At 46.1% G+C, this 13395-nt stretch overlaps 1 protein-coding gene across 2 annotated transcripts in view; it reads right to left on the minus strand.

Moving 5' to 3' along the window:
• Positions 1-13395, minus strand: part of LOC139579404 (interferon-induced very large GTPase 1-like) — a 52545-nt gene that overhangs the window by 12476 nt on the left and 26674 nt on the right. For both annotated transcript variants that reach the window (XM_071407996.1, XM_071407997.1), the window contains 3 exons: positions 2958-3261; positions 2746-2794; positions 2254-2523 (listed from right to left, as the gene is read on the minus strand). In XM_071407996.1, coding sequence (XP_071264097.1) covers positions 2254-2523; positions 2746-2794; positions 2958-3261 — 623 coding nt within the window. The remainder of the gene's footprint in view (positions 1-2253; positions 2524-2745; positions 2795-2957; positions 3262-13395) is intronic.

A 13395-nucleotide genomic window follows, 5' to 3' on the forward strand; every position in this document is an offset into this window, starting at 1 on the left:
CCAAGTCCACGAGTCCTGGTTTTTAGGTCGCTGCTGCTGGTTCCTCTCACGCTGCTTGATCCTATTGAGGTGGGTGGTTCTGTAACGGTCGTCCTCCTCCTCTTCGGAAGAAGAGGAGGAGTAGGGATTGGACCAAAGCGCAGCGTGATAGTTTGACATAATGATGTTTATTAAAGTAAAGACGAAAACCGAAAACACTTCAACAAACTACAAAATAACAAACGAACGTAGACAGACCTGAACTATGAGAACTTACATATAACACGAAGAACGCACGAACAGGTACAGACTACAACAAACGAACGAACAAACCGAAACAGTCCCGTGTGGTGCAACATACACAGACACGGAAGACAACCACCCACAAACAAACAGTGTGAACAGCCTACCTTTATATGGTTCTCAATCAGAGGAAACGTCAAACACCTGTCCCTGATTGAGAACCATATAAGGCTAATTACCAATGACCTAAACATAGAAACACAAAACATAGAATGCCCACCCCAACTCACGCCCTGGCAACTAAACACATACAAAAACAAGAGAAAACAGGTCAGGAAATTGACACCTACACTGGCTTCCTGTTAAGGCAAGGACTGATTTCAAGGTTTTACTGCTAACCTACAAAGCGTTACATGGGCTTGCTCCTACCTATCTTTACGATTTGGTCCTGCCGTACATACCTACACGTACGCTACGGTCACAAGACGCAGGCCTCCTAATTGTCCCTAGAATTTCTAAGCAAACAGCTGGAGGCAGGGCTTTCTCCTATAGATCTTCATTTTTATGGAATGGACTGCCTACCCATGTGAGAGACGCAGACTCGTTCTCAACCTTTAAGTCTTTACTGAAGACTCATCTCTTCAGTAGGTCATATGATTGAGTGTAGTCTGGCCCAGGAGTGTGAAGGTGAACGGAAAGGCTCTGGAGCAACGAACCGCCCTTGCTGTCTCTGCCTGGCCGGTTCCCCTCACTCCACTGGGATTCTCTGCCTCTAACCCTATTACAGGGGCTGAGTCACTGGCTTACTGGTGCTCTTTCATGCCGTCCCTAGGAGGGGTGCGTCACTTGAGTGGGTTGAGTCACTGACGTGATCTTCCTGCCTGGGTTGGCGCCCCCCCTTGGTTTGTGCCGTGGCAGAGATCTTTGTGGGCTATACTCGGCCTTGTCTCAGGATGGTAAGTTGGTGGTTGAAGATATCCCTCTATGGGTGTGGGGGCTGTGCTTTGGCAAAGTGGGTGGGGTTATATCCTTCCTATTTGGCCCTGTCCGCAGGTATCATCGGATGGGGCCACAGTGTCTCCTGACCCCTCCTGTCTCAGCCTCCAGTATTTATGCTGCAGTAGTTTGTGTCGGGGGACTAGGGTCAGTTTGTTATATCTGGAGGACTTCTCCTGTCTTATCCGGTGTCCTGTGTGAATTTAAGTATGCTCTCTCTAATTCTCTCCTTCTCTCTTTCTTTCTCTCTCTCGGAGGACCTGAGCCCTAGGACCATGCGTCAGGGCTACCTGGCATGATGACTCCTTGCTGTCCCCAGTCCACCTGGCCTTGCTGCTGCTCCAGTTTCAACTGTTCTGCCTGTGGCTATGGAACCCTGACCTGTTCACCGGACGTGCTACCTGTCCCAGACCTGCTGTTTTCAACTCTCTAGAGACCGCAGGAGCGGTAGAGATACTCTTAATGATCGGCTATGAAAAGCCAACTGACATTTACTCCTGAGGTGCTGACTTGTTGCACCCTCGATAACTACTGTGATTATTATTATTTGGCCATGCTGGTCATTTATGAACATTTGAACATCTTGGCCATGTTCTGTTATAATCTCCACCAGGCACAGCCAGAAGAGGACTGGCCACCCTTCATTGCCTGGTTCCTCTCTAGGTTTCTTCCTAGGTTTTGGTCTTTCTAGGGAGTTTATCCTAGCCACCGTGCTTCTACACCTGCATTGCTTGCTGTTTGGGGTTTTAGGCTGGGTTTCTGTACAGCACTTTGAGATATCAGCTGATGTACGAAGGGCTATATAAATACATTTTATTTTATTTGATTCAGCCTTGGACCAACGGAAAGTGAAGGAGGTCGCTCCTGACTGGTTTATTTGTAAGTCCCTGGGTGCTGGGACCACTAGGAAGAAATATAATATGTTTGATGAAACAAAATATAGGATAGGCCTATAGCTAATGTCTTGTTTGGACATCACATGAAAAACTACATCCTTAGAAGCACATAAACAAAAACAAACTCAAGTTACTGTACCAGTAAATACAGATGCTGAGACCCGTCTGCTTTGTCTGCCATCTTCTCCCTCTGTAGTCACACTGAACTGGTACTTTTTACCAGGCTGTAGTCCATCTATTTCAACATTACACCCATCTTCCACCCTCAGGCTCCTCTCTTCTCCATCACATTCCCAGGTCACGCTGAACTTCTGTGGTCCCGTCAGTCCTTCAGGAGAAGCCCAGCTCAGAGACACAGAGTCTGACGTCACTGACAGGAAATGGATGTCAACAGGAGGGGGCAGCACTTCTAAAGAAATAATGGAAGATGAAAAATAATTACTTTAATTGCCCCGAAACACACTAAAAAGAAAAATAAATATTAATCAAACAATCATTATGGAATAAGAATTATTAATCGAAACACATTCATCTTCCTCTTTTAATGGTCTTACAATTGTATGTATGTTGTTGAACACAATGTAAAGGTCTCAAAATACACTTTTTGGGTAATTCTTGATTGTACACCTACCGTCAACTGAGGCCAGCTTTAGTCTTTGACATTGATCTCTATCAAAAGTCTTGAAAACAGAGTAAGAAGCCATTATTTTGATGAAAAACACAGTTGTTTCTTTGCAGAACATACGATGAAAAAGCTTGTTTGACTATGAACATCATTATTATCAAATGTAATATCTTCTTTAAAGAGCATCATCAGGTACAAGAAAAGAAAACAGAACCTACCTGTCTTCCAGCTTGTTTTATCTCTTCAATGATCGTGTCATGACCTTTGTGCTTTGTCACTGAACACTCCAAGCAGATCAGCATCTGGTCTGTCCTGCAGAACACCTCCAGAGCTCTGTGGTGTTCCTGACAGAGTCTCTCCTCCAGGTCTCCAGTCACATCCACCAGGGTGTGTCTCTGTAGTTTAGGTACTGTGTAGTGCTTCTTAACGTGGGTCCCACAGTAGGAGAGAGTGCAGGTCTGACAGAACTTCACAGCTTGGACCTCACAGACATCACAGACCACCTCTTCTGGCCTGATGATGCTAAGTCAATTACATACATTAAAACTTAAACATTAAAACATAACAAAATACATGACCTTATTAGATTTACCAAGCAACTTTAAATTTCACAAGAAAAATGTACTTTATATACCTGTCAAACATGTACACTGTATATACAAAAGTATATGGACACCCCTTCAAGTGAGTGGAGTTGCTGACAGGTATATAAAATCGAGCACAGTGCCATGCAATCTCCATAAACAAACATTGGCATTAGAATGGGCTTACTGAAGAGCTCAGTAACATTCAACATGGCACTGTCATAGGATGCCACCTTTCCAAAAAGTCAGTTAGTTAAATTTCTGGCCTGGTAGGTGCCCCGGTCAACTGTAGGTGCTGTTATTGTGAAGTGGAAACGTCTAAGAGCAACAACGGCTAAGACGCAAAGTGGTGGGCCACACAAGCTCACAGAACGGGAATGCCTAGTGCTGAAGCGTGTTGCGTGTAAAAAACGTCTGTCCTCGGTTGCAACACTCACTACCGAGTTCCAAACTGCCTCTGGAAGCAACGACTGCACAATAACAGTTCATCAGAAGCTTCATGAAATGGGTTTCCATGACCGAGCAGCCGCACACACAACCTGATCAACCTGATCAGGCACCGTGTTATGCCGTGAGGTGCATGGTGTCCCCGGTGAGCAGACATAGCCCGGTGCAGTACATAGCAGCGCCTCGTATCGGCCCGGCTAGAGTGGGCATCGAGCCAGGTGCCATGAAGCCGGCTCAGCGCATCTGGTCTCCAGTGCGTCTCCTCGGTCCGTGGTACATGGCACCAGCCCTACGCATGGTGTCCCCGGTTCGCCAGCACAGCCCAGTGCGGGCTATTCCACCTCGCCGCACTGGCCTGGCTACGGGGAGCATTCAGCCTGGTAGGGTTGGGCAGGCTCGGTGCTCGAGACCTGTAGTGCGCCTCCATGGTCCGGTCTATCCGGTGCCTCCTCCACGCACCAGGCCTCCGGTGGCAGCCCCCCGCACCAGGCTGTCTCTCTGTCTCCTCACTACAGGTGCTTCCTCCTGTCCAGCGCCGCCAGCGTCTTCCTCCTGTCCAGCGCCGTCTGAGTCTTCCTCCTGTCCAGCGCCGCCTGAGTCTTCCTCCTGTCCAGCGCCGCCTGAGTCTTCCTCCTGTCCAGCGCCGTCTGAGTCTTCCTCCTGTCCAGCGCCGCCTGAGTCTTCCTCCTGTCCAGCGCCGCCTGAGTCTTCCTCCTGTCCAGCGCCGCCTGAGTCTTCCTCCTGTCCAGCGCCGCCTGAGTCTTCCTCCTGTCCAGCGCCGCCTGAGTCTTCCTCCTGTCCAGCACCGCCTGAGCCGCCCTTCAGTCCAGAGGCGCCCTTTATTAGGGTCCCCAGTCCAAGGTCGGCGGCGAGGGTCGCCGCTCCAAAGACGCCACTTAAGCGGGCTAAAACTATGGTGAAGTGGGGTCCACGTCCCGCGCCAGAGCCGCCACCGCGGGCAGATGCCCACCCAGACCCTCCCCTATAGGTTCAGGTTTTGCGGCCGGAGTCCGCATTTTTTGGCGGATTATTTGTTATTTGTTTTCTTCATTATTTTTGGTTAGGTCAGGGTGTGACAAGGGGGATATATGTTTTTTGTCCTTTCTAGGGTTTTTGTATGTTTATGGGGTTGTAACTAGTCTAGGTGTTTTTATGTCTATGATTGCCTAGATTGGTTCTCAATTAGAGGCAGCTGTTTATTGTTGTCTCTGATTGGGAACCATATTTAGGCAGCCATAATCCTTGAGTATTTCGTGGGTGATTGTCTATGTTAGTTGCTTGTGTCAGCACTATTCTTATATAGCTTCACGTTCGTTGTTTGTTGTTTTTTTGTATAGTTCGTTCAGTGTTTACTGTTTATTAAATTCATGATGAACACATACGACGCTGCACTTTGGTCCTTCTCAACTCTTTCTACAGACGACGATCGTGACAAACATTCAATGTCAAATGAATGGGGACAAGGCCAGTATCCAAGTGCATTGCTAGAAGCCTAGCCTACCCCACTTGGTGATTTCAGTCTTAATGTGAGCAATGGGTCTGGTAACCTCTCTTGTAAAGGGCATCAAAAGCTGGTATTACTTCTGAAGTAGAGATCCTCAGAACAGCTGACAGGTGGTTTGTTAAATTTGACCTGTGACGGGATGTCTTGTAGTTCATGGCTGAGAAAGTTTGTTCACACACATATGTGGACCCGAATAAAACCAGCATCCTCTGGGTGTGATTTTTCATGTCCGGAAACAGTGTTTCATTCAGTGAGCCATAAAACTGGTATTTTGTGTCTGTTATACTTCTCCTTCAAAGCACTGTGACACTGGATGTCAATGAGCTCCAGTTGTGTGTCAGGTGGTGCTTTCTTGCTGTCGAAAGACAGGGGGCATGATACAATCTCCAGCTCAGTCTCAATCTTGCCAAAGTCTACTGTATGTCTCAGTGCAGCACTGCAATGTGGGTGCATTCAGTGCGGCCAGTGTCGGGAAATGAGCGAGAGATCGGGGGCTCATTTGTCTGGAGAACATACCTATCTCCCTTCTCAGTTCTCACACGGTGAAATACTTTCCCCAGGCTTAGCCAGCGCACATTTGAATGGTACAGCAAGTCCTGGTGCTCTGCCTCTATGTCATTGAGCAGCTGAATGAACTGACGATGGTAAAGCCTCATTACCCGTTTAAAGTTGTACAACCACTTTGACAACATTTTCCAGCTTTAACACACTTTTACACAGGGCTTCCTGATGAATAATACAGTGAAGAAATATACATTCCTCAGAGTTAGGGCTTGCTTCTTTTACATTGTCTTGTAATCTTTTTATTAGGCCAATGTTTATACCGGTTAGAATTGGTGATCCATCTATTCTGACATTTGCTCCATGGTAGATTCATTTTTTCCAAGCATGCAGACACCCTGTTAGCATGCTTGCTTGAAAAATGACGATTGAGATTATATTCCTTAAAGAAGAATGGACAGCAAAATACTTTTTAATAATATTGGACATAAGGCAGTATGGTATGTCTGATATGCCAAGAAAGTGTTGACGTTTTTAACCTGTTGGGGGTGCAGCCCGACACCGGTACACTTATGACAACATCCAGCTCAAAGTGCAGGGCGCGAAATTCAAAAGATATGTTTTTAAAATATTTAACTTTCACACATTAACAAGTCCAAGACACCAGATGAAAGGTGCACATCTTGTGAATCAAGCCAACATGTCCGATTTTTAAAATGTTTTACAGGGAAGACAAAATATGTAAATCTATTAGCTAACCACGTTAGCAAAAGACACAACTTTTCTAACTCCATCAGTTTCTTACTCCATCAGGTGCTATCACAAATTCGACCAAATAAAGATATAAATAGCCACTAACCAAGAAACAAATTCATCAGATGACCCACCCTACTACTTCCGGACTTGGAGAGTCCGGTCGCATTCCGCTTCGCTCCACAGGTAGTATCACATTTCACTTCATTTCATTACAGTACAACGGTTTGATTTGTTTGATCTTAGCTAGCTACATAGCCGTCTTTGTATCAAAGATAATTGTGTAGTTTAGAGCGATTTTCTAGGTTAGCTAGCCAGCTATTTTCGTCCTTTTAACGTAACGTAACGTAATCAACACTGCTAGCTAGCTAGTTAGCTACCGAATAGCAGCACTGTAGAATCTATTACATTCAACGGAACAACGGAACGACTTGATTAGTGTAGTGTTAGCTAGTTACACAGTTGTCTTTGCTGTCCTTGTATCTAAGATAACTGTGGAGTCTAGAGTAATTTTCGGTTAGCTAGCCAGCTATTTTCGTCCGCCGCGCTGCCGTTCCCCTACCTAGTCAACACCGCTAACACTGCTAACACTGCTAGCTAGCCAACTTCTATCGAATAGCAGCACTGTAGAAACTATTACATTACAACGGAACGATTTGATTAGTGTAGTGTTAGCTAGCTAGTGTTAGCTAGCTACATAGTTGTCTTTGCTGTCCTTGTATCTAGGACAATTGTGTAGTTAGAATAATTATCTGGCCAGTTACCGAGGTTACCTAGCCAGCTATCGAGGCTACCTGGCCAGCTACACTTTCAAACAAAGTCAACAACGCAGCCACTGCTAGCCAGCCTACTTCAGCAGTACTGTATCATTTTAATCATTTTAGTCAATAAGATTTTTGCAACGTAAGCTTAACTTTCTGAACATTCGAGACGTGTAGTCCACTTGTCATTCCAATCTCCTTTGCATTAGCGTAGCCTCTTCTGTAGCCTGTCAACTATGTGTCTGTCTATCCCTGTTCTCTCCTCTCTGCACAGACCATACAAACGCTTCACACCGCGTGGCCGCGGCCACCCTAACCTGGTGGTCCCAGCCCGCACGACCCACGTGGAGTTCCAGGTCTCCGGTAGCCTCTGGAACTGCCGATCTGCGGCCAACAAGGCAAAGTTCATCTCAGCCTATGCTTCCCTCCAGTCCCTCGACTTCTTGGCACTGACGGAAACATGGATCACCACAGATAACACTGCTACTCCTACTGCTCTCTCTTCGTCTGCCCACGTGTTCTCGCACACCCCGAGAGCTTCTGGTCAGCGGGGTGGTGGCACCGGGATCCTCATCTCTCCCAAGTGGTCATTCTCTCTTTCTCCCCTTACCCATCTGTCTATCGCCTCCTTTGAATTCCATGCTGTCACAGTTACCAGCCCTTTCAAGCTTAACATCCTTATCATTTATCGCCCTCCAGGTTCCCTCGGAGAGTTCATCAATGAGCTTGATGCCTTGATAAGCTCCTTTCCTGAGGACGGCTCACCTCTCACAGTTCTGGGTGACTTTAACCTCCCCACGTCTACCTTTGACTCATTCCTCTCTGCCTCCTTCTTTCCACTCCTCTCCTCTTTTGACCTCACCCTCTCACCTTCCCCCCCTACTCACAAGGCAGGCAATACGCTTGACCTCATCTTTACTAGATGCTGTTCTTCCACTAACCTCATTGCAACTCCCCTCCAAGTCTCCGACCACTACCTTGTATCCTTTTCCCTCTCGCTCTCATCCAACACTTCCCACACTGCCCCTACTCGGATGGTATCGCGCCGTCCCAACCTTCGCTCTCTCTCCCCCGCTACTCTCTCCTCTTCCATCCTATCATCTCTTCCCTCTGCTCAAACCTTCTCCAACCTATCTCCTGATTCTGCCTCCTCAACCCTCCTCTCCTCCCTTTCTGCATCCTTTGACTCTCTATGTCCCCTATCCTCCAGGCCGGCTCGGTCCTCCCCTCCCGCTCCGTGGCTCGACGACTCATTGCGAGCTCACAGAACAGGGCTCCGGGCAGCCGAGCGGAAATGGAGGAAAACTCGCCTCCCTGCGGACCTGGCATCCTTTCACTCCCTCCTCTCTTCATTTTCCTCTTCTGTCTCTGCTGCTAAAGCCACTTTCTACCACTCTAAATTCCAAGCATCTGCCTCTAACCCTAGGAAGCTCTTTGCCACCTTCTCCTCCCTCCTGAATCCTCCTCCCCCCCCCCCCTCCTCCCTCTCTGCAGATGACTTCGTCAACCATTTTGAAAAGAAGGTCGACGACATCCGATCCTCGTTTGCTAAGTCAAACGACACCGCTGGTTCTGCTCACACTGCCCTACCCTGTGCTCTGACCTCTTTCTCCCCTCTCTCTCCAGATGAAATCTCGCGTCTTGTGACGGCCGGCCGCCCAACAACCTGCCCGCTTGACCCTATCCCCTCCTCTCTTCTCCAGACCATTTCCGGAGACCTTCTCCCTTACCTCACCTCGCTCATCAACTCATCCTTGACCGCTGGCTACGTCCCTTCCGTCTTCAAGAGAGCGAGAGTTGCACCCCTTCTGAAAAAACCTACACTCGATCCCTCCGATGTCAACAACTACAGACCAGTATCCCTTCTTTCTTTTCTCTCCAAAACTCTTGAACGTGCCGTCCTTGGCCAGCTCTCCTGCTATCTCTCTCAGAATGACCTTCTTGATCCAAATCAGTCAGGTTTCAAGACTAGTCATTCAACTGAGACTGCTCTTCTCTGTATCACGGAGGCGCTCCGCACTGCTAAAGCTAACTCTCTCTCCTCTGCTCTCATCCTTCTAGACCTATCGGCTGCCTTCGATACTGTGAACCATCAGATCCTCCTCTCCACCCTCTCCGAGTTGGGCATCTCCGGCGCGGCCCACGCTTGGATTGCGTCCTACCTGACAGGTCGCTCCTACCAGGTGGCGTGGCGAGAATCTGTCTCCTCACCACGCGCTCTCACCACTGGTGTCCCCCAGGGCTCTGTTCTAGGCCCTCTCCTATTCTCGCTATACACCAAGTCACTTGGCTCTGTCATAACCTCACATGGTCTCTCCTATCATTGCTATGCAGACGACACACAATTAATCTTCTCCTTTCCCCCTTCTGATGACCAGGTGGCGAATCGCATCTCTGCATGTCTGGCAGACATATCAGTGTGGATGACGGATCACCACCTCAAGCTGAACCTCGGCAAGACGGAGCTGCTCTTCCTCCCGGGGAAGGACTGCCCGTTCCATGATCTCGCCATCACGGTTGACAACTCCATTGTGTCCTCCTCCCAGAGCGCTAAGAACCTTGGCGTGATCCTGGACAACACCCTGTCGTTCTCAACTAACATCAAGGCGGTGGCCCGTTCCTGTAGGTTCATGCTCTACAACATCCGCAGAGTACGACCCTGCCTCACACAGGAAGCGGCGCAGGTCCTAATCCAGGCACTTGTCATCTCCCGTCTGGATTACTGCAACTCGCTGTTGGCTGGGCTCCCTGCCTGTGCCATTAAACCCCTACAACTCATCCAGAACGCCGCAGCCCGTCTGGTGTTCAACCTTCCCAAGTTCTCTCACGTCACCCCGCTCCTCCGCTCTCTCCACTGGCTTCCAGTTGAAGCTCGCATCCGCTACAAGACCATGGTGCTTGCCTACGGAGCTGTGAGGGGAACGGCACCTCAGTACCTTCAGGCTCTGATCAGGCCCTACACCCAAACAAGGGCACTGCGTTCATCCACCTCTGGCCTGCTCGCCTCCCTACCACTGAGGAAGTACAGTTCCCGCTCAGCCCAGTCAAAACTGTTCGCTGCTCTGGCACCCCAATGGTGGAACAAACTCCCTCACGACGCCAGGACAGCGGAGTCAATCACCACCTTCCGGAGACACCTGAAACCCCACCTCTTTAAGGAATACCTAGGATAGGATAAAGCAATCCTTCTGACCCCCCCCCCCCCCCCCGCCCCCCTTAAAAGATTTAGATGCACTATTGTAAAGTGGCTGTTCCACTGGATGTCATAAGGTGAATGCACCAATTTGTAAGTCGCTCTGGATAAGAGCGTCTGCTAAATGACTTAAATGTAAATGTAAATGTAGATGACAGTCTGATAACATATTTATTGTATAGCATATGTTTTGTTCGAAAAATTTGCATATTTCATGTATAAACCATAGTTTACATTTCAGCTACAATCAGAAATTGCACCGAAAGCAGCCATAATATTTACAGACACCAACGTCAAATAGCTAATTACTCATCATAAAACATTTCTGAAAAATACATAGTCTGCAGCAATTGAAAGACAGGCATCTTGTGATTCCAAACAATATTTCCGATTTATTAAATGTTTTACAGCGAAAACAAAATGTATCGCTATATTAGCGTAGCTACAATAAACAGAAACAATTGGGCGCCCACGGCCAGTTCACATGCACGACAGATATATGAAATAACATCATAAAATGGGTCTTACTTTTGCTGATCTTTCATCAGAATGTTGAAGAAGGTGTCCTCTGTCCAGATGAGTCGTTGTTTGGATTCAGAATGGCAAATTTCCCTCTTCAATTAGCATTGGCACTAGCCGAGTGGCACAAATTTCTCCAACGTAAACACAGTCAGAGGACGGAACACGGCAAAACTCCCGAAAAAATTTCAATAATCTGATTAAACTATATTGAAAAAACATACATTACGATGATATGGTCACATGTATCAAAAAAAATTCAATCCGGAGATGTTAGTCGTTCGTTACGGCAGCAAAACAGAAGTCAATCCCACTTCCTTCAGAGTACCGGAAGTGGACGGTCACGTCAAAGAAATAGTTTTTTTTCCACCACAGACCAAGATGAGCACAAAAATTTCTTCTCTCACATCCTCTTTACACCAATAGGAAGGCGTATGGAGTGTAAGTAGACTCCTAAGTGTCAAGACCATGTATAGGCATCAAGTTGAAAAGAGCATCGATTTCTGACATTTCACTTCCTGGTCAGGAAAAGTGCTGCAGAAGGACTTCTGTTTCACTCAGAGAAATAATTCCAACTGTTTTAGAAACTAGAAAGTGTTTTCTATCCAAAAATAATAATAATATCCATATTGTACAAGCAAGATTTGAGTAGGAGGCCGTTTGAAATGGGCACGATTTCACTGGCTACTCAACACCGGGCACAATATGACAACAGCCACTTCAAGTGCAGGGCGTGAAATTCAAAATATATTTTTTAGAAATATTTAACTTTCACACATTAACAAGTCCAATACAGCTTTTGAAAGATAAACATCTTGTGAATCCAGCCAACATGTCCGATTTTTTTAATGTTTTACAGCGAAAACACCACGTATATTTATGTTAGCTCACCACCAAATACAAAAAAGGACAGACATTTTTCACAGCACAGGTAGCATGCACAAAACCAACCTAACTAACCAAGAACCAACCAAACTAACCAAGAAACAACTTCATCAGATGACAGTCTTATAACATGTTATTCAATAAATCTATGTTTTGTTCAAAAAATTTGCATATTTGAGCTATAAATCAGTTTTACATTGCAGCTACCATCACAGCTACCGTCAGAAATGGCACCGAAGCAGCCAGAGTAATTACAGACACCAACGTCAAATACCTAAATACTCATCATAAAACATTTCTGAAAAATACATGGTGTACAGCAAATGAAAGACAGGCATCTTGTGATGCCAGCCAATATTTCCGATTTCTTAAGTGTTTTACAGCGAAAACACAATATAGCATTATATTAGCTTACCACAATAGCCAGAAACACAAGCCATTCCCCAGCAGCAAAAGTTAGCGATCGTAACAAACCAGCAAAGGTATATAATTTTTGACTAACCTTGATAAGCTTCCTCAGATGACAGTCCTATAACATCAGGTTATACATACACTTATGTTTTGTTCGAAAATGTGCATATTTAGAGCTGAAATCAGTGGTTATACATTGTGCTAACGTAGCATCTTTTTCCCACAACGTCCGGATATTTTTCTGGCACTCACATATTCTGACCAAATAACTATTCATAAACATAACTAAAAAATACATGTTGTATAGGAAATGATAGATACACTAGTTCTTAATGCAATCGCAGTGTTAGAATTCTAAAAATAACTTCATTACGATATGCAGTTTACGTTATGGCGAGAGCGTGCCCAAAACCTGGCCGCAAACTACTAGTACAACATGTTCGACAGATATATGAAATAACATCATAAAATGGGTCCTACTTTTGATGATCTTTCATCAGAATGTTGTACAAGGGGTCCTTTGTCGGGAACAATCGTTGTTTGGATTTAGAATGTCCTCTTCTCCAGCACGGAAAGCTAGCAAAGTGGCGCTAAGCTCTCCTTCGTGAACAAACGCAGACAACGCAACACGCCTAACGTCACGAAAAAAATTCAATAATCTAATAAAACTATATTGAAAAAACATACTTTACGATGATATTGTCACATGTATCAAATAAAATCAAAGCCCGGAGATATTAGTCGTCTATAACGACAGCTGTACAGAAGGCAAAACCAGGTCCCTTCACGCGCTCTCCAGAAAACAGGAAACTGGTGACACGTTATACAAAGAGCATTTATTCGACCCCAGATCAAGTTATACACTCAATTTCTCCTCTCACTGCCTGTCGACATCTAGTGGGAGACGTATGAAGTGCATGTATACTGATATATATCAAGGACATTTATAGGCAGGCCCTAGAACAGAGCATCAATTTTAGATTTTCCAATTCCTGTCAGGAAGTTTGCTGCAAAATGAGTTCTGTTTTACTCACAGATATAACTCAAACGGTTTTAGAAACTAGAGAGTGTTTTCTATCCAATAGTAATAATAATATG

The sequence above is a fragment of the Salvelinus alpinus genome, chromosome 6, assembly GCF_045679555.1.
Source record: "Salvelinus alpinus chromosome 6, SLU_Salpinus.1, whole genome shotgun sequence".
NCBI lineage: Eukaryota > Metazoa > Chordata > Actinopteri > Salmoniformes > Salmonidae > Salvelinus > Salvelinus alpinus.